Source organism: Lacerta agilis, chromosome 6 (genome assembly GCF_009819535.1).
Source record: "Lacerta agilis isolate rLacAgi1 chromosome 6, rLacAgi1.pri, whole genome shotgun sequence".
NCBI lineage: Eukaryota > Metazoa > Chordata > Lepidosauria > Squamata > Lacertidae > Lacerta > Lacerta agilis.
In genome coordinates this window covers 47,696,893-47,723,110 of record NC_046317.1, presented here as the reverse complement: position 1 = coordinate 47,723,110, position 26,218 = coordinate 47,696,893, and the positions used below count along the sequence as shown (strand labels likewise).

The following is a 26,218-nucleotide window of genomic DNA, read 5'->3' as shown; positions in this document are numbered from 1 at the left end:
TTGTTGTTGTTGTTGTTGTTGTTTAGTTGTTTAGTCGTGTCCGATTCTTCATGACCCCATGGACTAGAGCACACCAGGCACTCCTGTCTTCACTGTGGCCTCCCGCAGTTTGGTCAGACTCATGTTGGTAGCTTCAAGAACACTGTCCAACCATCTCACCCTCTGTTGTCCCCTTCTCCTTGTGCCCTCCATCTTTCCCAACATCAGGGTCTTTTCTAGGGAGTCTTCTCTTCTCATGAAGTGGCCAAAATATTGGAGCCTCAGCTTCAGGATCTGTCCTTCCAGTGAGCACTCAGGGCTGATTTCTTTGAGAATGGATAGGTTTGATCTTCTTGCAGTCCATGGGACTCTCAAGAGTCTCCTCCAGCACCATAATTCAAAAGCATAAATTCTTCAGCGATCAGCCTTCTTTATGATCCAGCTCTTACTTCCATACACCACTACTGGGAAAACCATAGCTTTAACTATACGGACCTTTGTCGGCAAGGTGATGTCTCTGCTTTTTAAGATGCTGTCTAGGTTTGTCATTGCTTTCCTCCCAAGAAGCAGGCGTCTTTTAATTTCGTGACTGCTGTCACCATCTGCAGTGATCATGGAACCCAAGAAAGTGAAATCTCTCACTGCCTCCATTTCTCCCCCTTCTACTTGCCAGGAGGTGATGGGACCAGTAGCCATGATCTTAGTTTTTTGGATGTTGAGTTTCAGACCATATTTTGCGCTCTCCTCTTTCACCCTCATTAAAAGGTTCTTTAATTCCTCCTCACTCTCTGCCATCAAGGTTGTGTCATCAGCATATGTTGATGTTACTTCCCCCCACCCCTTGTTCCTGATGTAGATCTCCCCTCACCCCTTTTTCTGCGGTGGCGAGGGAATGGGGAATGCCCTTTTGGGGTCCGATACTGTATGTCTTGGGCCGGCCCTGCGTAACGACTGGCTGCAATAGGCGACGAGTCACCTAAGCGCAGGCTACGACCATTTCGCGGCGTGTTCCGCCAGGTGGCGCTGAAACCCCCGCAAGCGAGACTCCTTCGCCAGATCCTTGCGTGAAGGCGTCGCGTGCCCGACCTGTGCGTGTGCGAGCGGCTCGTAGGCGACTCCGAGCGTGCGCGGTGACGTATTCGGCCCCTTGGCCCCGCCCCTTGCTGAAGCGCGGCGGCCGCAGTCTTGGCGGTTGCAGAGGGAGGTCGCGGCGGAGCCGGTGAGAAGCAGCAGCTGCCTTCGGCCTCGGTGCCCGGACGCTTCCGCGCTCGCCCTCACGATGTCTTCTGTGCCGGACGCCGCCGCCGGCGACGAGCTGAAGCAGACGAAGGAGATGGAGGACGCCGAGAAGTACTCCTTCATGTCCACGCTCACCAAGGCGCCCAAGAAGGTGCGGGCCGGTGGCCGGAGCGGGGAGCTCGGGGGGCGCTCGCGGGGCGGGGCGGCAGGGACGGGGCTCGGCGCCTCAGGCCCTCCGGTGCGAGAGGGGCCGGGGCTTGAGCCCCCCACCCCTGAAAGTCACGCCCTCTGAGTGGGAGAAAGCTTTCCTTCCCATTGACCCCTAACGCGCTTGCAGATTCAACGGGCGCTCTGCACATGCCCAGGGGAACTGTTTTCTGTGTCGGCGTTTCTCGTGTCCCGGCGCTGAGACCTGACCCTGAAAACTGGTTCCGGGGCTTAAGGCATGTAGACGTGATCCCCTCCGGCAGGGAGCGGGGACTGGGGAAGAGGAGGAAATGGGGGGGGGACTCCGGGAAGAGGAGGAGGGGATGTGGAGGAGTCTGGAGGGGACTGAGGGCCGGTTCAGCTGTGGCAGCGCTGGGCAGGTGTAAGAACTGGGAAGGAAGGTCTTTTAGGACACGGATCCTCAGCGTGGCAGGCCTGGGCGGTGTTCGTGCGAACGCTTTTCTTTGCAGCTGAAAGGCTGGACCGCCTGCCTCGAAGGACTCTATCCCCTTGTCTGCCAGTGGAAAGCATTTCCGTCTAGCAGTCGCAGAGGAGATTTGACTCTGGTTCCCTCCATCCACCCGGCTAGCTAGGAACAGTGTGGAGCCCAGCATGCATATGTGATATCTGACTGCTGTCTGTCAAGACTGCCCCTGGGAAGGAGGTGCAAGCTAAAAGTTCTAGCATAGCAGTACAGGCTTAATCCAGGCAGTCTTGTGGTAGCTCCCACAAGAGTTATTGCTTGACTTGTGCGAATGTACCTTCTGATAGAGGCATGGTGTCTTGTGCTACCTGGAATATGCTCTCAACTTTTTGTTCGTCATTGAGAATGTCAATCCAGAGATCAGAAAACGCCTTCATGCTATTCTTAAGTGCTGTTTAGTGGGAAGGGCTATTTTTGCTTTGTATTCCTACCTGGTTTAGGATTTTCAAAAACCATATTCCTGCAGCCTCAGTGATTGTAACTGTTAGTAATCATTGCTGTTAGTGGAGCTGTAACTGTGAACTACTGTATTCAGTTATGCATGGGCAGATACAGCCAGAATTCTCAGCTTAGATTTCCTGTGGGAAGTCCTTCTGGGCTGAACATTGTGTTCTCCCTAGCTTTGTGTTGCATGGCTCTGAACTTAAACCTGAATGGAGTATGGGGCAAAAGCTCCAAAGACAGCAGAGCTTTTCTTGGGAGAATGGGCATTTTCCTTTTGATGGCTGAACTGAAGCAGAATTAAACTTGTGAAGATAGTTTATTTCTTTAAACTCACATTTGAAACCTTTTGTACAGCCCAACCTTTCAATAACTAGCAGAAACATTCTGGTGCTAGTTGAAAGATCAAACTTCACACTTAGCAGGTGCCCAAGGACCACGCCTATAACATTCCAGTACAAAAAGTTTGCTCCACCTGAATATAATGCAAAACCATTAGTTCCACCTCAGACAGTAAAATTTGAGAAACTAGAGATGTTATTTCTTTTGGCTTTGGCAAATTCTATTCTTAGATACAAAATAATCACAAGTGTGATAATAAAAATATACATACATATTTGTTTTGCTGTGCCCATGAACTCCAGCAGGAAGCATTCCTGTCCTCCAAAATCAACTGTCAGAAAAGGCATATGGTCACCTATTCCAGACACACATCATCTCAGATAATGTTTCTGCAATTTGTGTGGAGTTGGTGTTTGGGGTACCTATCAGGACTGTTTCTGTGACCTTGTACTTTTCATGATCAAAACATGGATGGAAAACTGCATATATGAGGTTGGCAGAGGGAGGACCGCCTCAGGTGGCAGATGCTGGGGGATGGTGTCAGCAGCCCTCTGGTTGTACCCTTTTGTTGGAGAACAGAGCTGTAGTGCCACGTGAACTTACCTACACCTTCTAAACTAACCTGCTATCCTCAGCTGTGGTGGGTGATGCTGTACTGTCCCTAGCCAATCTGTTCAGTTTCTGTACATGAAATGAGGCTGGGATGGGGGCCTTGTCCTTAAGGTATCTTGGACCAGCCCTGGACACACGCTCCCCCTGATCTGAGATCTTAAATTATGGAAAAGACATTGATCCTACCTCATGAGTGTTCCCCCTTTAAAAAGAGCAGTGAAGGGGTTGGCATCAATGCTGTACCAGGCATGGCCAAACTTGGCCCTCCAGATGTTTTGGGACTACAGTTCCCATTATCCCCGACCACTGGTCCAGTTAGCTAGGGATGATGGGAGTTGTAGTCCCAGAACATCTGGAGGGCCAAGTTTGGCCATGCCTGCATAAACTTTATTCAGATGTAGTTATGCCATTGGTATACACTATTACAGCCAGTTTGCTTATGTGACTGTATTTAGTACTGCATTGTATTGTATTTAGTTGTATATGTGTGGCCTCAATATCCCATTGAAGTATAACATGCTATGTTGTTGGTTTGAGTGGGTTAGAAGAACACTGCAGGGAAAGAAGTTCTCAAATTTCTGGTTGCAAATAGTTGTTCTTTAAAGTTGCTTTAACTTTAAGCCTGTATTTAACTCCAATGTTGTCATTTATGCTACTTATATGGGCCTCAATAACAATTTGATTGAAATATTGCTCAGAGAAATATAGAATGTGCAGCTAATGTCTGAGACTCATAAATCAGAAAAGACCATTAAACCTTGGTTGATCTGGATATAAATTAATGTTTTCAGCTACCGTTTATTCAAATCATATCCGGTATGTAATGTTAATAATGGGGTTCCTGTGACACACTGTCCTTATCAATGTTTTTAAATGTAACAGAAAGGAGGTTTAATTGGACCTGTGAATTTCCTTGCCCTCATCTATTCCCAGAACCTTGTCTGTTTAGTTAAGAAGATGTACATAAGGTATCTTTTTAAGTTTAAGCATAGTTTATTTATATGCCACTTTCCCACTGTAAACATATACCCAAAGTGGTCTGCAATTTGAAAACAGTTTATTAGAAAACATATCAGGAAAACTGAAAGCAGTTAATTTAACCTGATAAGTTAGTATTGTAGTAGAGTAGTCTAGACTTAATTTTTATATTGCCCTGTATATATGTATTTACAGGGTAGTAATAATAGGACTAACCAGTGCTAGTAGTTATAGTCTTGCTGCCCTCCCAAGGGGCCGCAGCAGCCTGGCTTAAATACAGTTCAGAGTGGGTAGAGCTCTGTTCCCCCCACCCCCACCAAATGGTTCAAAGTCAGCTTGGCCACCTCTCCGCCAGAGGAGGCTGGCATCAGTAAAAGGGACTTATTGGGAGAGTATCAGTGATGTAAGCCCTCTTGCCCAGCCTTCCAGGTGTTCCAGCTGCTAGCATTGCTCCTACTGTGATCCTTGTGACTTCTATTGTGTCTATTGGCATCAGGATGGATTATTGCCCATACGTTGTTAGCCTGCCCAGAGGATCTGTGATGACTACAGCTAGGATGTTGGATTGGTGGTATGGATGGCGCTTCCTTTATTTTCAAAAGGCTCATTTAAGGGGGTTTGTCCATGTTCAGGGAATGACCATTTCTTGGGTGCAATGCTTTGTATTAGGCAAGAGTTTTTGGCTCTGACTCCTTCAAACTCTGCTTTTATGAATTTAAATGAGTGAAAACTAGTGCTCAAATTATATTTTGATTTTCATAAAATAAACAAGACAAGACTTACGGGTGCAGGCCACTTAAACTGCCAAGGGTGTAATTGAGAAGACTTGTTTAGCCAATGGGCTAAGGCACACTTTTTATATTACTGTACAGCAGTTAGAATGCTAATAGTATAGTGCTGCAGCTTTGCCATAGTACAGCTTGAGTTCCTACATACAGACTGAGGAGAGAAGGTAGTATCTTAGTCACTTTAAGTCTACAGTAGAGTACAACAACACCCCCCACCCCCGTTAAAAGAGAGTTCCTGGGTTGCTATGGATGCCACAAAGCTCCCTCATGGCTGCTTTGATAGATTCAAGAAGAATATGTCCTTGCATTTCTTTCTATCTCCTCTCTCCATCTTCCTAACAGCTGGTCAAAGAAAGTAGAAGGTCAAGCATATTTTGTTCTTCCACCCATACCAAATATAGGATTGTTTCCTTTCATTGTACTCTCATATTCACTCCTATATAGTCTGTTAAAATGCTTCAAACTGTGGCTTATTCCCCCGCCTGAAAGCTCTTACCACCACAGTGCTGAAATCTCCCCTTGAGTCTTTGTGAAGTACATTCATATCACCAATAACTCCTTCTTCCGATACTTACAAGTGGCTCATAGATCTTCTTAGCTGCATCAGTATTAGTCAATCCCTATATGCAAATTTGTATTTCATTATTTGCTTTTTTTTAAAAAAAAACCACCCTTACCATCGTCAGTCTGGATCGGGGGTCGGCAACCTGCGGCTCCGGAGCCGCATGCGGCTCTTTCGCGGCTCTGCCGCGGCTCCGGGGCGGCTGCCTGGGGCGCGGAGGTGGCGCGGAGTGGTGGGGGCACTGCGCCTGAGAACTCCTCGGCCGGAGGGAAGACGCGCCGGCCCTGCACGCGATGGAGGGGCGGTTTGCGGGAGGGAGAGAGAGGGAGGGGGCAGCCGGGGGGAGGCGCGGGGGGGCGGGGCCTGGTGCGGCGGCGGCAGCGCAGTTGGTGGAGCGGAGCGGGGCCGTCCCTGCCGCGGCCCGCCACTGAGCGCGCAACAGGCGCTCCTCCTTCGGCTCCGGGGCGGCTGCCTGGGGCGCGGAGGTGGCGCGGAGTGGTGGGGGCACTGCGCTGCGCTCCTGGCCCGCCTGGGCTGCGCCCGCCGCGCCGTCCTCCTGGCCTGCCGCGCCTGCCCGCTTCTCCGGCTGGCCGGCGGCCCGCCCTTGGGGGGCTGGGGCGGGCGCTGCTGCTGCTCATGCGTCCTCCCTCCTTGGAGTGTCGGGCCCGACGGGCGGCTGGGGTGTCCTTGTGGGGCTTGGCTCCGTTGCGCCTTCCCTGCCCCCGGAGAGGCGGATGGGCGGGGGACCTTCCCGGCGTCGGGCGTCGGTCGCCGGATGGCGCTGCTGCTGCCTCCGCCTGGCTTTGCCGCTCTGCCTCACCGTCCGGGCGCCTCTTTGGCAGCGGGGCCTGGCCGGGACTCGGAGCCTTCCTGCGCCGCCGTGCCTGCGCCGCCTTGGCCCGGGCGGGCGGGCGCGGCGGGAGGCTGGGGGCCCTTGCGGGGCCCTTGCGGGGACTCGGGGTGGCGTCCTTTTGGATGTGTGCCCGCCACTGTGAGCGCGCAACAGGCGCTCCTCCTTCGGCTCCGGGACAGGAGCTGCCTTGGGCAAGGGGGGAGGGCAAAGGGAGGAACTCGGGCGGCGGGGACAGCAGCCTCCTCCTCCTCCACTGCCTCCCCTTCTCCGCTCCTCTCCTCCCGCCCCACTTCTTCCTCAGCATGACGCCGATCATTTTTGCTTCTGGGGTAGGGGGGCACCTGGCTTCTAAGGGGGGCAGCTGGCTTCTAGGGGGGCAGTACGCCCATGGGAGGCGCGCTTTGGGGAGCCCCGCGGACTGACCTGCCGCGCGCCAGGGACAGGCTCTGCGCGCTGCAAAGCAAAGCGGGGACGGAGAGGCGGCGCTGAACTGGCGCGGAATGGTGGGGGCGCTGCCAGGGCCGGTGTAAAATGGAGGGGGCGCCACGCCGCGCTGCTGGCCCGCCTGCGCCCGCCGCGCTGCGCCGCCGCTCCGCAGGCGGCAGAGTGGCGGGGGAGGGGGGAGCAGCCTGAAATCAGGCTTCTCCGCCCCCTCTGCAAGCGGCTAAAAGCTGCCTCGTCGAGAGGAGCATTGTGCGCCTTCAGTTTCTGCCACGGCTCTCCCGCCCCAGTCAGTCCTGCCAGCTTGCAGCCCAATCCTCTCCTCTCAGCCGCTGCGTCCGGCTCAGGGAAGCCCCTTTGCGTCCCCTCCCGCCGGGGCTGCCTGGGTGCCTGATGGGCACGATTGGGGCAGGCACGGGGCACCCCTCTCTGGCTGCGTTGCTGCCTGCGCACCTCCCTGCGGAATCTGCGAGCGGAGCGGGGAAGTGCCCTGTCAGTGCAGCCGGGAGCAGATAAACCCGCTGCCCCTGCTGCAGTCGGGAGCGAAGAATCCCTCCGCCACCACTGGAGGGAAGAAATTGAAAGATCGTGTGCTTTTTGGAGGGGGAAGCGTCACCCAGAGAACCCCAGCTCAGCTGGTTTGAGGGGAGAGATCAAAAGATTGTGTGCTTTGGGGGGGGGGAGTAGAAGCATCGCCCAGAGATCCCCAGCTCAGCTGGTTTGAGGGGAGAGATGTAAAATTGTGTGCTTTGGGGGGGGGGAGTAGAAGCATCGCCCAGAGATCCCCAGCTCAGCTGGTTTGAGGGGAGAGAAGAGATTGTGCGCTTTTGGGGGGGGTAGAAGCATCGCCCAGAGATCCCCAGCTCAGCTGGTTTGAGGGAAGATGACATGCTGGTTGTGGGGGGATGGAAAGAGGAGAAACGTTGCCCACCCTGCACCAATACCTGCAGCTCACCCTGCACCTATCCCTGCCCCCTCGCGAGAAGCAACCAGCACCTGCACCATCAGGGGAAGCAGCCAGAGCCCACCTACCCACCCTGCCCCCATCTCTGCCCCCTCGGGGGAAGCGGCGATGCCCACACTTCCCCCATCCCTGGGTGGTAGGGTGCCTCCCCCCCCAAGAAGTACATAGAGATGTGCTATAAAATGAGCTCATTTTAGAAGCTGCATACTGGGTCATCAGGCTGCTTCTCTCATTCCCTCCAGTATATAATTTGGCTGACCTAAGACCTCTGGGTCCAAAATGCGCCGCCATGCCTGCGCCGCCTTGACCCGGGCGGGTGGGCGGGTGCGGCAAGAAGCTGGAGGCGCGCTTTGGGGAGCCCCGCAGACTGACCTGCCGCGCACCAGGGACAGGCTCTGCGCGCTGCAAAGCGAAGCGGGGACGGAGAGGCGGCGCTGAATGTCTAGCTGCGCAGAAAAGCAGCCTCGGCGGTCTTCGCGAAAACCAGCAGCCCTCCCATCGCCACCTCCCCCGGGATTGCTTCAAGGGGGGTGGGGAGAAGTTCGGGGAGCTCTTTCTACGAGAGCCGTTTGCTACCTCGCAAATACCGAGCGCGGGAGAGGACGCTTTCCATTTGCAGCTTGCGTGCTTCTTGTTGTCCTTTTTCTTTGCCTTGCAACCCCCCCCCCCCCCCCCCGCTCAGCTTGGCTTGTCAGCCTTTCCAGGCAGCTTAAACAAGGCTTTGCCCTGAAGCCAGATAGTACTTGCAGGCTCCCTGCTGCTTTAAATGTGCACAAAATAAGATTTAACGTCGTCCTAATAATAATAAATATAATACTTCCTTTTCTATTCTTTGCATTGGCTCATAATAATAATAATAATAATAATAATAATAATAATAATAATAATAATAAGGGTTTTTCCTCTGCAGTGTTATATTTGTTTTAAATCTCGCAATGGTTTTGCGGCTCCCAGTTGTTGTTTTTTCCTTCGGAAACGGGTCCAAGTGGCTCTTTTTGTCTTAAAGGTTGCAGACCCCTGGTCTGGATAGTTCAGTTGGTTAGAGCATGGTGCTGATAAAGCCAAGGTTGCAAGTTTGATCTCTGTATGGGACAGCTGCATATTCCTGCATTGCAATGGGTTGGACTGGATGATCCTCAGGGTCTCTTCCATCTCTACAACTCTGTGATTAGGACACAAGGTTGTGTTTTACTGTCTTACTCAGAGTAGATCCATTGAAGTTAATAAACCTAAGTTAGTCATGTCCATTAATTTAAGTAGGTCTGATCTGATTTGATCTAGCGTTGAATACTAATCACAGCTTTTAAAAATGTTAATAGCATGTAATAAAAGAAAACAAAGAGAGGTTGGGAGTTATAAAAGAGAGATTAACTTTCAAAAACAGCTTTAAGTTTTAGTCACTCCTTGGATTTCCACCCACACCCCCCATCGTGCCATTCATGTAGGTAGCAGACTGAGGCAAGTGGAGTCATGTACTCCCACTCTACAGAATCCCTTCCAGTGACAACATATTAACAAGTATAAAAAAGTGTTACTCTTCCTCTCTGCCCACTTCTTTTTTGTGCCTCTCAGCAATCAGTATTTCTGTTTCTCAGTTTGATTGCTCATTGGAGCTCCCTCCAATACATTCCTTATGCTTACATATACACATTGGACTGACACTTTCTTCAGTGATGTGTTTTTTTCTGCTTTACAATTGTATACTGTCAATTTTGTAAATATACTTTTTGGTCTCAAAATCTTAGGTGAAGAATTTTAGCAGCAAGATTGTTATATGCACAAAGAAGGAAAGATACAGCCCTACCTACTATAAATGAATGGTTGATAAAATTATTGGACTTAATTGAGATGGCAAAATTAATGTGTTTAATTAGAGAAAAAACATTATTGACATTTATTAAGGATTTGAAACTTCTTATGGACTTTTTGCATGTAAGAGAAAATGAACTTAAAATATCTGGATCTGAAGATTGAAAAATTTAGCTCATAGAAAATAGACTACTTCAGTTTTAATGAGTGAATACTATATTTATCTGCAGGACAGAGAACTGAAAGTCTTTTTATCTTTTTCATTTTCTTTTCTTTCTTTCTTATTTCTCTTTGTCCCTTTTCTTCTTTTTTCTTCTGTTCCTTTTAAGATTGGATTTTTAAAGCATTTCATTTATTCTGGTGTATCATAAAAAGTTACTTTGTATCGGGTATGAACTTTTGTATATAATGGACAAGTATCAATAAAAATAGATATTAATAAAAAAAGAATTTTATATTCCGGTTAATTTACTCTGAATGGTATTTCTCTAGTGCTATATGTGCACTACAACTGCAACAGAAAACTCAAAAACTATTTTTCTTAAATGAAGTTTCATTTCATTTGTTTATTACGGTTATAAACCAGCTCAGAATGAAGTTTATTTTTCTTAAATGAACAATAAGAAATTAAAAAATGTACAATTTGTTGTGCTGAACAACCAGGAATCAGAATGTGACAATGCATATTTGTATATTTCCCCGTTCCTTCCTACTTTTTAAGCATATGTTCCATACATGATTTGTCAAAGTCCCAATTCTGCAGAAATATTGCAGTTTGAATAAATTGCATGTATTTATTTTGCATAAATTTGCAGAATTCAAGCTCTGATGTCATGGATACATTTTGTATAGCACAGTCCACTTAGCACAAGAATCTCCTTCCTTTTTCCTTCCCTGCATGAATGGATATGAAAAGTCATCTTTTTTCAAATCTACATATGCCATCTTGAGAAACAGATAGATTTCCTCTTAACATGCAATCAACTTCTCCAGTTTTCATTGGTTCTTGACCAATAGCTTATTTATATCTTGACTAGAAGCAGTGTTCTCAGCCAAATTGCTTGGGAAAAGATTTTCCCCCTGCCTTAGTTTGGCCAAACCCTATATGCCCATTGTTTCCCAATCCTACATTGCTTTTCAATTACTGTATATATCTAAGAAGTAGCTCAGCTAGTGTTGCCCATGAGATTGTTGCTCACCCCTGCAGACCCACATTGATTTCTAACCATTCATTTCCATTTTTGTTATTCATAGAAATTGTTTCTCAGAACGTCTTGCAGTGTGGATGGGTCTCTAGTTTTCCTGGTCCTTATCTCTCAGCACAATTTTTGTGTGTGTGCCACTGTTCAATATTGTTTGGTTCTAAGCAGTGCTTTTTTTTTCTTTAAAAATGTTTAGGGGTACTCTCATTTTGACTCAAGAAAATCACCATTTTATAGTTCGAATTGGGAAAAATAAATACAGTAAATGGACAAAAGTACAAAGATTCACAAAATGTTAAGGGGTATGCATCCCCCCAGAAAAAAGCACTGGTTCTTTGTCTTTTAGAATTGGCCAAAAGCTGCTGCTGACAGGGTTGTTCATCCTAGAAAGTATCTATGCAACGTTTAGAAGTAGCGTTATAGAATACAGTGGTACCTTGGGTTACAAACACTTCAGGTTACAAACTCCGCTAACCCAGAAGTAGTACCTTGGGTTGAGAACTTTGCCCCAGGATGAGAACAGAAATCACGCACCGGCGGCAGCAGGAGGCCCTGATAGCGAAAGCGCATCTCAGGTTAAGAATGATTTCGTGTTAAGAACAGACCTCTGAAACGAATTAAGTTCGTAACCCGAGGTACTGGTACTGTACTTGCTTGCCGCTTAGTGCTAAAATGTTTGTAGCAATGCAAATAGCTGTTAGAAAGGGAAAGACCTACTATGCTCCCCTTTCAACTTCCTGATAGCACACCCTGGCATAGATAATCCAAGGAGTTCTACGGGTGGACAGATGTGCAGACTTAAAATGGACTTACTAGCACTTGAGTTGATAATAGTCATTCAACATCCCTTAATAAGAAGAAAGGTTTTGTCATTCAAATTCTTTGGAGGCAACTCTGATGGATTTCCCAAGAGTCTCATTATAATAAGTGCTTCAGTTGTTGATGAAATGATCAGCTCTAGAAATGCTCAAGTTTGCATATCTCCTTCTCTTTGTTGTTGTGTGTCCTCATAGCAACAATTGAGATGTGATTATTTTGTCGGTTGTGAAGTCTGTGAAAGACATACTGGGAGATGCTGAAGGGCTGTAGATTTATAAACAGCCTTATAAATTTCTCTCCCCCCCCCCCCCCCGTTTTGCATTATAGAGTAGGTTCTAATGCTTCCTTTGGGCTTATCACAATCCTTTTCGGGGTTCCAGTTTGTGTAAACTTAGAGATCCTTCCCTGATTTATTCTAAATATTGCTATGGTAACTGCCTTGCAAAGTGTTGTTGGAACATAGCAATCTTGTTTATGCATATAGAAACACTAGTTGTAAATTATTTGTGATCTATTCAGTAACCAAACAGGAACATGACAACAAAAAATATACTACTAGGTGTTTTTGGGATCCAGTAGCTCAAAATACTTTTGTCTGATTTGAGAGACCCCCTTACACTGGCAGTATACTCCTCAGGTGGAGAATCTATTGTAAGCTTTAATAATGTAACTTTTTTCCATTCCAGGTGAGAAATGTGTGGCATAAATGACTGATGCAAATGTGTGAGCAGAAGGGCTTGTAAAATATCGTAGTTGTAGTCATAGTAGTAGTAGTGTTGCTGTTGTAGGTTAGCAATTTTGCAGTTATTTCCAAGGCTGCTTTCATTGAATGAATTTTTAAGAAGTTGTACTTCAATTACTTGATTGAATTTTTGCTGATGCCTCATAAGGTGCTGAACTTCTTCTAAAGTCATTGCATATTATGTAGCAAAAGTACTAGTTTATGTTTGAATCCATTAGTTCTTGGGGACATAGCAGCCTTCAGGGCTTACCAACATTGAACTTGCTATCTTTGGCTGCCCTTTGTGCTGTTCCATTGTGAAGTTTCCTCAACCAGGGGCCAAGTAGCTTTAAATGTTTGTTTTAGTGAAACACTGAAAGGTTCATCTGTAGTCTTGTAGCACAACATAAAAACCCTTTCCTTAGGATGTATGCAGTTCAGCATGCTACTCAAAACTGTCCCTGATGGTGGCAACATGAAAGTGATTTTGAAGAAATGACAGCAGAAGGTTGACTTGTGGTCATACAACTTGCTTAGAATGTAAGCCAATCCTTTTTTAAAAAAAGAATCCAGCGAGCAGCTTTTTAGAAAGGATATTTCCTATTGACATGGTTCGAGTCTTAGAGTTTAGGAACTTTCCCTTTCATAGTGAGCTATTATTATTATTATTATTATTATTATTATTATTATTATTATTATTACCCCGCCCATCTGGCTGGATTTCCCCAGCCACTCTGGGCGCTTCCAACAAAAATCAGATACAAAATATCACACATTAAAAACTTCCCTAAAAAGGGCTGCCTTCAGGTATTTCTGAATGTCAGGTAGTTGTTTATCTCCTTGACCTGTGATGGGAGGGCGTTCCACAGGGCAGGCGCCACTACCGAGAAGGCCCTCTGCCTGTTCCCTGTAGCTTTGCTTCTCGCAGTGAGGGAACCGCCAGAAGGCCCTCGGCACTGGATCTCAGTGTCCGGGCTGAATGATAGGGGTGGAGACGCTCCTTCAGGTATACAGGAGCTAGTTGAACTATATTATGTGTTGTGATCAATACTGTGCCCTTGGTAACAGGCTTATTGCTGCTGCAGAATCTGCTCACTTTTAGGCTTGTAACGGGGGAATCAACTAGCTGGCCATGGATTGGGTATTCTAATCAAGTTGGAAGTATAGTGGTGTATGCTGAGAATCCAGGCGTGAGGGTGGGACAGGATTCTCTTTTTCTGCATACAGGCGAATGATCTTGAGCTAAATATCTGGTACCATTGATCTCCTGGCACTAGAGGTGGGAGGGCTGTTGTTCATACATATCAGAACTAGAACTTGGGAGCTTGCTGTTAGAAATGGGCAGAATCAGACTTCTTGTTGAATCAGTGGGAATTCCTTCTTCACCTTCTTGCAAAATTCTTTATATAATTTGAACCTGTATTCTGGAAGCTTTCACCTTCAGCCATTCATCCCCCCTGCCCAAGAATCCTGGTCAGAATTTTGTGCATTCTTTTCCAGCCCCACAGGAAGAGGATTAATTTGGATCCAGGCAAGCTCTAAATAAGAGGGTATTGCCAATTCTTATTAAAGTTGGATTGAATGACTGTATACATAACAAAGCATGACCTTTCTCTGTCTCGATGAAGCTAATTCTCCTGTGTTCTCATTGCTGCAGCTGTGTGGGCTGAATATTGCATTTTGCAATTAAGCTAGGGCATGGTTAAAAATACTTTGTAGCCTGCATGAGACCAACCAAAAATGCATTTTAGGGATTGGGTTTTGAAAAATTATTATTATTCATTAGATTTCTTACACTAACTTTACCATGAGGTCCTAGGGCAGGTTAGAATAATTTTAAAATACATTATTAAAATTAGTTAAAACAGATTACAGTTGAGAGATTTAAAGTTGTGCTTGAATCCTGCTTGCTGGTTTCCCACAGGCATGTGGTTGGTCACTGTGAGAACAGGATGCTGGACTGGATGGGCCATTTGCATATAAAAATTAAGCATATGTTGACTAACTCTGTGCAGATATTTCCTTTCCTGACTATCTGATATGTATAAATATGACTGAGTAGTTGCCACATTAGGCAATACATTAAAACCATACCATTTGCCACATTTTGCTATATGTTTCCTTGAATTTAAGCTGCCTAAGTATTTGCTGCAGGTGTTCATTTCTTTTTTAGGATGGTTATATACTGTAGCAGACAGGGTCGAACCATTTTCTACAACAGCTCTAAGGCAAATGTGCAAATCTGAAATGAAAGTATTAATTAATTAACCCTTGCCTGGATGTTGCGAAGCAAGAGCAAAGGGGTATGGTGGAAGGTGACTTTCCTGTACTTGTTCCCCTGGCAGCCCTCCCCCAAGCTTCTTCTGAATGTTGGGGACCCTACTGAATGGGGTGAGCTCTGGTGCATGAGAAGGACGGGGGTGTCGCTGAAAATTGGCTGGAGGTTCATTCCAGGAATGGAGTTCTGGCCATGGAAGGTGCCTCAGCTCCCTGCATCCCAACTCCTATGTGCCACCCTTAATACAACAGAGACAGAAGGACAACCACCTCTCATAAACAGTTTGGCACCATTTTGAAAAGAAGTGCCAAAAATCACCAAAAGGAGGAGGGAAGCGTCTCATGGTGAAAATGTTTGCAAAATCTGCCTCCTCCATTTCAGCTCTCTGCTACTTTCAAATGTTTTGACTTCCATTTTTTTACTGAGTACAGCTTGTGTCATCCAAAACCAACAAATGGTGGTTTAGAACAGTGTTTCCCAACCTTGTGCCTCCAGATGTTTTCAGACTACAATTCCCATCATCCCTGACCACTGGTCTTGCTAGCTAGGGATGATGGGAGTTGTAGTCCAAAAACATCTGGAGGCACAAGGTTGGGAAACACTGGTTTAGAAGATCACAGAACACCCCTTCTGTCATTGTGTGTATAGTTTATTCAGATTTGTTTGTGAGGTCCATAACTTTTAGTATATGCTGAAAGGGATAAGTTCCTCCAGTGTGCAGGGGTTGTGATCTTTTCAATAGTAAAGGAAGTTTTGCTTTGTGATTGCTGCTCACCAAGTTTTTCTTAAACCTTGTTTCCTGCTTTACAACCTGTGGCTTAATATGTAACCTTCATTAAGATCTTTGCCAAGAAACAGCTGTATCTTTTCCCCATTTTAAAAGCAATTAGCTGGTTTTTATTTAAGACCTAGGGGTAATTGCTGCCCATGCATCAGTACACTTAATATTAGTATGTTAATTTATAATGTGGCCCAAGGGTTGGATATGCTGGAAATAATGGCAGTCTGGATCCCCTCTTGACTCTTCCAGGTGCTGCCCTTGGGTAATCAATTAGTATGCACCTTTATTGTGTCCAAATGTATTTTGTGTTTGGCGCAAAATGACATGGCTGCCACTGCACCTTTAGAACAACCGAACTACCTTCCTACCCAACCACCCTGTGTCAAACACTGTCATTTTCAGTGTCCCATTCCTAAACTTGTTCCTGTTTGGTATTGCCCCTGCTTTTAAATGATGCTAGGCCAAAAAGAGAGAGCAAAATCATTGGCATGGATGGGAAATCATGACCTCCCCTTTTTTCTTGCAAACTATCAGGTACTACAAAATGCACTATTATTAATATTCATTTCATTTCTATGCCGCTTTATATTGTTAAGAAAAAAAACCCTCAAAATGTAACTATTGATGTGTAAACTTTACTCTCAAAAGGGAGGGGGGTTATTTGGAACTCTGCTCAGTAAGTAGTCTGAGGAACTGAACATATAATTTCATGTTGAAGCTCTGCAGCTGATACATCAAGATAGCTTAAATTCATTTGATGTTTAAGTTGACTAGCCAGTGGTGCCATGTACCAAGCGTGATGAGTTCAGCTCCATTGCTGCTGTCACAGCTCCTGCTGTGTCGAAAGCATACCAGCACGAGTAGATAACTAGGTACCGCTGCGGCGGGAAGGTAAAGGGCGTTTTCATGCGCTCTGGCTTCTGTCGCGCCAGAAGCGGTTTAGTCATGCTGGCCACATGATCTGGAAAGCTGTCTGTAGACAAACACTGGCTCCCTCGGCCTGAAGCTATTTGAGTGCCACCCCATAGTCAAGTTTGACTGGACTTAACTGTCCAGGGGTCCTTCACCTTTACCTGCCATGTACTGGATTAACAAGAACAACAACCAAAAAATGAACTGTCAGGGATAGGAGAATACCACCGTGAATTCATTCAAGGCCTTGAAAGCCCCAGTTCTGGATTCTACAGTCTTTCTGGTCCTAAGTGCTTCCCTTTTATAGGTAGCCTTTGGCATTTTAAAAAAAGTGGGAGTTAATGAGTTGCAGAAACGATTCACCTTTGCCCAGCAGTATTTGTAAGGCTGTAATGTTCAGCTGCTGGACATGGGCAAATCAGCTTCTAAGTAGCCCTGCTAGAATTCTTGGCTGAAACTTATCAGTGTTCTACCCTAATAAATTGCTGGTGTTTTAACACAGTACTGTAACAGCATTGAAAGAATAAATGCAGCAACAGGAATTACTACTCCCATAGCAACTGTGCAACTCCCCCACTAATCATTACATTCTCCTCTAGCGGCTCCCCTAGTAATCACATACAGAGCATGAGTCGTCTTCATGCTGCAGCACTGAAATTGCATTGCTGCCAATACTTTGCTTCCATTTTCAAGGACCTGGACAAATCAAGGTTATAAGAATAGGGAGCAGCAGCCATTCTCTTTGTTGTCTTTGGGCCGGACGCTGTAATATTTGGGATAGAAGTTCTGCATAAGGGAGATCTAAAAGTCTCTCCCCCCCCTTCCAACCCTTGATATTTTCAAAGAGCTTGTCTGCTAGACGTGCAGCTTTTGTGAAGCTCTTGAAGGTAACTTTTCCCATCTTCTCCCCATTGCATGACAAATATCCCCTCTCCCAGCACCATTTTGCTTATAGCCTAATGCAGGCATAGGCAAACTCGGCCCTCCAGATGTTTTGGGACTACAACTCCCATCATCCCTGGCTAACAGGACCAGCTGTCAGGGATGATGGGAGTTATAGTCCCAAAACATCTGGAGGGCCAAGTTTGCCTATGCCTGGCCTAGTGTGCCTAAGCAGCCAGGAAGGTGTAATTGCTCTTTGTTTTTAGAAATTTTGTATCTTGGGAAACTTTATAGGATCAAAATGGTACAAATGTGGTTATATGATGATTTTGGCCTTCTTATAGCCATCCGTTTTCTCCATGTTTCTTTCAAAGTATCAGAAAATTCTCTTTAAACCACACAATAAATTCTTTAGAAGTAGGTGTTTAACTGCTGCCCTAAGGCAAGACTGTTCTGTGTCATCTGTAAACCTCCCTCTGTAGATGAGTGGAGCTGTAGCATCTGTCAGTACTAACTGGGATTTTTGGTGGGTTCTCTTTTGATAATAGGCAATCTAAGACTGTTTACAGATAGTAACTTCAAAGACTTGATGTTGCTATCATTGCCCATAGCACACACACACATTATTTCTGGTCAAACATGTTTTGCAGGTTTTTGAAGTGCTTCAAGAAATACTTTGAAAGAGCCAAAACTGGCTCTGAGCACCATGATCAGTACTGCCACAATAATAATATTAAAATATTTTTTATAATACAGTCTCCCAGTCTCCCTCTCCGCCTCATTTAAGAACATTTTTTCCCTTTAAAACTTAATTAGGGGTGGATATTTTTAGACCAGAAGCTGCTTCTGATGCCGTCTGGTCAATTTCACAAGTCATTGACTAGTACAGGGCTCAAGTAAGTGACTGGAATTAGAAACGGGGTTGGGGGCAGGCATTCTCTTTCTCCTTCCCCTCCAACTTCCGTTATTGCAATTGCTGAACAAGGCTTGGGTTACAGTAATAGTAAAGGAGAGGTTTACACCCATTGCTCTACAGAAAAGTATCACAATGCAGCCTAAAATATGTGGCCTAAGCTAACTCCTGTCAGTCATCTCCAATTTGACCCTGGAGGATAATGCCCTGCAGTTCCAGGATGTCAGAGGAGCTTTCATGCTTCTGTATGACTGACACAAGCAGAACTGATGCATCCCCCCTTGAATCTGTTTTTATTAAATATGACAACTTGCTTCCAAAAATAAATGAATTGAAACAATTACCATCCCAAAGCCTCTAAACTTACAAATGTTACAGGAGCTTACAAGGAAACAGGTCTAGGCTCCTAAGAGGAAATTCTGCTGAAATAATGATCTTTTCTATGGGGTAACTAATCTTTACTGATGGCAATACTCATTCAAAGTAGTTTGGGTCTGCAGCCTAAATTGTAGTAGTAAGGTTCACATTAAAAAAATATTTTTCTGATTAGAAAGACTGTGTGAAAAGTACTTATTTTATTCGTACTTAAAAAAAAATTATATACTGCTAGATTATAGTAAAATCTCTAAGCAGTTTATAAGAAATAGTAAAATCATCAATTGTTGTTGTTGTTGTTGTTGTTGTTGTTGTGATATGCTCCAAAGATTTTATTGTTTGAACAGAAAAGCAAAGGACCACAAAGATCATATGTAATGCTCAATCTCGAGAAAACAAGAATATGGGAATGAGGAAGGGGTGCCTTTGGTTCTCCGGCCAGCTGGCAAAATGCTAAGTGCCACATCTGCCATCCCTAGGTGGGCACTATTCTATCATTGGCTTTCCCTAATTGGCCAAGCAGGGACTGTTGCTAACAGGTTGGTTACTGTTAAAACATTTGATGTTTAGTCATTTAGTCATGTCTGACTCTTCGTGACCCCATGGACCAGAGCACGCCAGGCACTCCTGTCTTCCACTGCCTCCCACAGTTTGGTCAGACTCATGTTAGTAGCTTCGAGAACACTGTCCAACCACCTCATCCTCTGTCATCCCCTTCTCCTTGTGCCCTCAGTCTTTCCCAACATCAGGGTCTTTTCCAGGGAGTCTTCTCTTCTCATCAATAAAATCATCAATAAAAGCTGATAAATGCAGTTAAAACATTTTAAAATAATTAGAACAAACAGTTTAAAAGATCAAAATGTGTCAGCATCTATTTGTCTGGGTAGACTTACATAAACGAAACTTTCAAACCAGTGGTGCAAAGAGTTCCCTATGAAGAGGAATTTCTTGTTAAAGCATTCTGGAAATTGTAGTTGTGTGAGGAGAAATATTTAAAATGGCACAATTCTTCTTTAAATGTATAATGCACATGGTACCTTACATTTTGTACTTTGGGAAGCAGGGTGCAGCATTTATGTTCACGTCAATATATTAATCTCACTAATGCTATAGACCTATTTTTTTATTTGGTAGTTTCTGCGCTGCAATTTCTGGGATTGGAAAATCTCACCCTTTCCTCCATTTAAAAAAAATGTAATTTTAAGGACAAATCACAGATTTTAGCAGCTGTGTCTTTTCATCTGGTTATGTAAGCCAGTGTGCATGCAACTTTAGATAAGACTCTTTAAAGTTCCATTTCAACTACTCATATATTGGACCCACAAAAGCTATCATATACTGGTAAGTGGCAAAACCATCATTTACTTGGGCTCTGTCTTGGGACAATTGCTGAATCTGTTCTGATAAAATGTAGAAGTCTTGTGTCAGAATGAATATGCTGTTATGAGCAAAAAGAACAGGTCATATTAGGACGTGCTGCAGTGTTTAATTTCTGTGGAAGCAAAAGAGCAGTGTGCAAATTTAGTATCCCCTCAGTGCAAGTGAGCTCCTGTTAGGGATCACTCTGTCTCCCACTCTGGGCCCTGGGGAAAGACAGTCGGTGTCTCCCCTCCTGAGTACCTTGGAGGGGTTGCTACATGTGATTAGCACAAAGACTCCAGGCTGGTGGCTTTGCCTGATGTTTCCTGGGGAAAAGGAGAAAGCACTTAGTTGTTTTTGGACTTCAGTCAATCCTGTATAAAGGATGGTAGTGGAGAGTTTATTATCTGGTCTCATTTTCATGATTTTCCCCTTTCCTCCAGTAGTAAACCACTGTCATATCAGGTCTTTTAATTATTTTTAATAGATGGATCCTAAACTGTTGATCTTGACTTTCACTACAGTGAACACTCAGTTTAGTAGCTCCCCCACCCTTTAAATTGCCATATACTAATGTAAGGGACAGAGAGGTGATGGCCAGGGTACTTTGCATGTCCATATTATTTTGACATTTAGGTCCCACCTCTTCACATACTTCAGAAACAAACATGATGGTACTTATATTCTGCTGACATGTACCGGTAAGCTGTGCTCAAAAGGGGGAAGGAAACAAATTAGCATAAATTGAAATAATCCTGACTCCTTACCTCTCACTGTCCAGATTCTCCAGAGTGAGTATGTTAAAGCTAGGGATATGCAAATAAACTGTTCAAACCTTCTGACAAGCAATGGTATTGCTTCTAGAGTTGTTTTTTTGGGGAGGTTGTGAAGACACCGTTTCCTGTTTGCAGCAGTTAGTAACATGAATGAAATGTTTGTTTGATTTAGGAACTCTAGAGCAGTGTTTTTCAACCTTTTTTGGGCAAAGGCACACTTGTTTCATGAAAAAAATCACGAGGCACACCACCATTAGAAAATGTTAAAAAATGTTAAAAAATTTAACTCTGTGCCTATATGATGATATATAAAGTAATTTTTCAATTTTTCCCACGGCACACCAGGCAACATCTCGTGGCACACTAGTGTGCCGCGGAACAGTGGTTGAAAAACACTGCTCTAGAGGTGGAGAGGAGTGCCATTCAGCAAAATATAGAGGATCTGCACACGGAGTTACCATGCCTGCAAATTTATTTCTGTCCGGCCTTTCAACCCAATTACTTCTTCACTGTTCATGAGTATTTAGATTCCTACACCAACCTTCAAAACAGTCTTCAGTCACACACTGTTTATTTGCCTAAGTTGTTTTTTTTATTATGAATGGTGGCTGATCTTACAGGTCCACCCCTACCTTCTTGTCTTAAGTCAGCTGGCAACTGGGATTGGCTCTCCCAATTTAGATGAGATTGCAGAACAAGTTAGTTCACTTATAAATTGCTTCCCACAACAGAGTGTCTGGAAGCAGTTTACAAGCATAGAACATGGTGACACAATTAAGAAAACAAAAACCTTATGCCACAAAAGTTTTTTCCTCTTAAAGAAATACACTGGCATGTTGAGCAATCTCCATGTCTTTGCCAAATAAAGACTGTCACAAAATTGCACTAGCAGTTTTAGAACATCCTGGTGTGTGTCTGTATTGTGGGAACAACAGATCATAGTGCTCTGTAGGTGGGATTGTACCTCTGCTGGAGTCAATATTTAGTCACCTTGAGTGACCAGACAATGATCAAACTGCAAGCTTGTTCTGTGAGAATGAAATTCGAGTCATGGCTGTGGGGCAAGAATCCAAGAAAGTTCAATTGAGGAATGTGTGCTTGTCTTCATAAAGCCAGATGATCTGTCACTCAGTTTAGATGGGTACAGAAGAAAGTGAGTGGGGTTACAGGAGCAGCCTACTCATGTCCTTTGTGGGGCACATGTTGCAATGTGTGGTGGGATAACATTGTATGGCACCATGTGGAACAGCCTTCCCCAATCTGGTGCCCCCCAGATGTTTCAGACCAGCCTTTCTCAACCTTGGCACCCTACAACTCCCCTCACCCCTCACCACTGGACCTGCCTAGGGATGATGGGAGTTGTAGTCTAGCAGCATAAGTGGACTCAATATTGAGAAAGGCTGTTTTACACTGTAATTCCCATCAGCATGGCCTGTGGTCAGGGACATCTGGAGAGCGGGCTGAGGAAGGCTGGTTTAGAGAGTACAGCTGAGGCTACAACCATGGGATGTTAGCTTTAGCTTTTGACATCCTCATGCCTCTTCACTTCTGTTTGGTATCTGCCGCTTTGCAGGATCAAGAATTTTGACTACTTCTATTTTGGGTGATATCCCTACTCCATTGTTGAATTTACTCCCGTCCCACATGGTTCTCTCACCACCCCCTTGGGTGTGTTTCAGATAAAGCTTAACTTCAGTAAGACCAACTGCTGTTCATATGGCTGCACTTCACATAAGGCTGCTTAGAAATCAGGATGACAAAATAGCTCCAATTGCAGATTTTTATGGGCTTATATGTTTCTTCAAGATTAGTTTATTCCAGTCTCTAATTCTGAGCAAAGGGACTGGCTGCTCTAGTTTATTTCATAAGAACCATATGTGCTGAACAAATAAGCCACAAAAAGCTACATGCAGAGTTCAGATGTGTTCTATTTTTTTTCTATAAAAAGCAATTTAATGTGCTTAAATGAGTATAGTAATCTCAGGTATGCAGAGAACAATTTTTGTGCTCAGCAGCAATAATTTGCACCCTACACAGCTTTTTCTTCATTTTGTGTTTTTAAAGGAGCTGGAGACCTGTGAGTGTTTTATTTTATTCCCTCGGTTCTTAGCCAAGGATTATCTTCAGGAAAAGATCAGGAATTGGGCTTTAGGATTGTGCACCCTTTTAAACATTAAAAGAAGTGAATTCCAAATTAGGAGATTTTATTCTGAGGGTTTCATTCTCTTTGATCAAGAACTATTCTACATTCCAAAATGGGGACCTCCCAATTTCTTGCTCAATTTTCCCTGAGGTAAGAGAATGCAAGAGCCTGTGCAAGACTGAGGCCTGATTCATTTTATTCCTGGAGGATAACTCATCCAAATGGTGGGATGGGAATAATGTCTATGCAGGCCTTGAGATGTCCATGTAGAAGTTGCTCTTTTTGTGCAGCAGTGCAGGTCAATAGTAGAAGGATCCAAGCTCTAGAATGTAAACTCTTCTTCCCCATCTTTATCATGGTCATGGAAAAAACTTGTAGAAGAATTGCTCTTGTAAGTAATATTTTACTCTCAGGTAAATTTATTAAAATACAGTAATGAGAAATTTGGGCTGTGATTCCCCAAACCACTTTTAACGGAGAATACTTCCAACTAAATGGTCAGTTCTTTTAAAATGCAGATTTTTCCAGCTGTACAAATCCCCACCCCTAGAAGAAGGCAAATGAACTCAAAGGCACTCTGTTCCTGGCTTACACCCTTCATTGGTGGAGTTTTTGCCATAGAAATCACTAGTTACTATCTACTATCCATTGGTGATTTATTTTTTAACTTGCCCAAGACTAACAGGTGCAAAAACAGGAGTATTTTAAGGGTATATACAAGGATGTGATGAAGTTTTTCCTGCCTGAAGATGAAAAGTGAAGAAGAGGAGGTTTTGGCCCCCCAAAAGAAGGGAGTTTAAATACAGTTTGAGCAGTTTGTTTAAATATGGAAACTGAGCACATTCTGTAACATATATATTTGGTGTACATGCTGTCGGTGACACTACCTATCATTTAAGGGCTTAATAAAACACATGTGCTTAAGATGTCTCCTTCCTCTCCCCTCATTTTTCCGACTGCACAGTATCAGCTTTCCAGCAGCACATTTTTCCAACTCTAGATTTTGTGCCAACTACACACTAAAAAAACCCTTTGTTAAATTGTGATGTTGGTCCTACCTGAGGTAATAAAACCAAAACCTGTGGATTGCAGCCATAAAACTGCAGCCATAACTTTCTAAAACCAAAGGAAGTGTCCATCTTGGGGAAAGTCTGTCTGTGAGAAAGGGTCGTAATTACAGTTGTGTTTCCTTGACTCTATTTGTAACACAAGTGGTTTATAAATGTTGGTCTACCATATTAACACATTACTACGCTGCAATAATGGCAGTAGTGCCAACAATATTAGATTATCACCTCTTTGGGTTGAGTAGCACTTGACATTGCTTCTTAGAATCCATCTTCCTGCCTCACCTTAAAGCAGGAACACAATCTCTTCCTCTTGACATAATGTACTAGGGTAAGGGCTGATCTATTTACTGATGCGTATAATATGGTACAGCTCGCCTGCAATTGTACCAATTCAGAATGAAGGTGTGGATAACATGATTAAATGTACTCAATGTTAAAAAAGCTTTTCAGTGTAGAAAATTAACTCATGAATTAGGATTCGAGATATACAATACTAGCTATCCTTGTCTCCGGAGTGTTGTAGCTTAGTTCTTGGGAAGCAAATTGGGCCTTAGGACAAATATGGTAGCTGCAGCAAATCCATTGCATCAGTTGGCCAGCTACATATTAATGCTGGAATCTTAATCCACCTACCTAGGAGCAAGCCCAACTGAATTCAGTAGGACTAACTTCTAAGTGAATATGGTTAGGATTGTGCTATAAATAATCATTGATTAGTTTCCCTCCCCGCCCCCCCCCCCCCACAAAAGCAATTAAAGGCTTAGAGTAATAAATATGAGCCATTCAAATACTCTGCAATTAAAATTATTGCAGCAGAATGTGGTAATTATAACATTTCCCCCTGCAGTAAACACGTATCATTCTTTCTTTCTGTAGGTAGAGACTCATGAAGTACCGGTAGTTAGTTATTAAAGAAGTTAGTCTAAATAGCCCCAGGAGTAGCTTTTTGGAACACCAAGTACCTGAGATATAGGCCAGTCAGTTATTGCATTTTTTTGTGTCGAAGTGGAAACTATAAGGTTTAGCTTTGCTTTTGGTTTTTATATGTGTGGTTTAACTGAGAATGTTTGTGGAATGCACTGTCACTGTCAATCTTGCTTTCAGGATTAGGGCTTTCAAATTTTCAATGTGTTACATACAACAAATGCAAGGTGAATTACTGTAATATTGGGGTTGGAGTATGAGAGGCAGGGAGACTAATAATGGTCACTAAGAAAAGGGGTTGGAGGCTAAGTGAGCAGACAATTGCCCAGTGAGAGTTTTGTCCAGATCTCTTGGGTTCTGAATTGTCACCAGACATAGCACAGGTATTTTGGAACTGTTCTTGCAAGTGTTCATGCTAGAAATGAGCTTTAAAAAATTGCAGGTATAGAGAGAGACCTGTAGGTAAAGGGCGGTATATACCGGTAAATTTAGTCAATCAATCATTCAGTGCAGATCTAATTCATTTTTTTTAAAAAAAAATCTTTATTAGGTTTTCAAGAAAAAGTGAATATATAAGTAGAGTAAGTTATCTGTTGAATGTCGTTACAATTGCATTGCACTATAGTATTTCCCTCAGGAAACAAACATACACAGAACTATTATAACAAAAAAAATCAATTAATTAGTTTAATTGAAGCAAAACTAAATCCCACTTCCCCCCAACTAACAGACTTTTTGGTTCCAAGTATCATAAGAATGTCCCGTCACCCCTCAACAGGTAAGTGTAGCAAAGAAATAGGAATTTACATGCAAATAATTTCCACAAGGTAAACATTCTTTGCTTGTCCTTAATGGCTTTACAATTATTATTTTTTAACAGGTTCTTGAGCTTTTCCTGTTTCAGTCTTCTCTGTTGTCTTCTGCTTCCCCACTCCTTTACATCTTACCAGTATTTTTCAGTATTCAGCTGGAATGTGAGAGCCAATAGTGTTCCTAACATTAAGAAATGCATTTAACAATTCAGGTTTCACAATAGAAATTCATTTTATATTAATCATGTTAGTAACTCTCAGTTGATATTGGGGATAGTATGTTTTAATAGTAATAATAATGCTTGGTTTGGTATTAGTCATATAGTTAACCTTTGTTTACAAAGTAAGGGCGATGCTGACTTAAGTATGTATGAGCTTCATGGATTAAAGGTTGAGGGAGAATCTAAACTGTTTCCCCCTACATTGTGTTGAAGTATTGGGATCTAAAATATTTTCTTTGCTGCTAAATACTGTGCCACACCCGGTTAGGAAAGCAAATTCCAGCAGCGAAACACGCGTGAGTTCCAATGAAAATATGACATTGTGAAGGTT

The 26,218-nt window shown here is 44.0% G+C and overlaps 1 protein-coding gene across 3 annotated transcripts in view; it reads left to right on the top strand.

Annotated features, from left to right (window-relative positions):
• Positions 1-1,135: 1,135 nt before the first annotated feature.
• AHCYL1 (adenosylhomocysteinase like 1) overlaps positions 1,136-26,218 on the top strand; it is a 50,888-nt gene continuing 25,805 nt past the window's right edge. For all 3 annotated transcript variants that reach the window (XR_004426853.1, XM_033152460.1, XM_033152461.1), the window contains exon 1: positions 1,136-1,369. Coding sequence is in view for 2 of the 3 variants with exons in the window: in XM_033152460.1 (XP_033008351.1) it covers positions 1,259-1,369 (111 nt within the window). In the remaining variant the exon portion in view is untranslated. The remainder of the gene's footprint in view (positions 1,370-26,218) is intronic.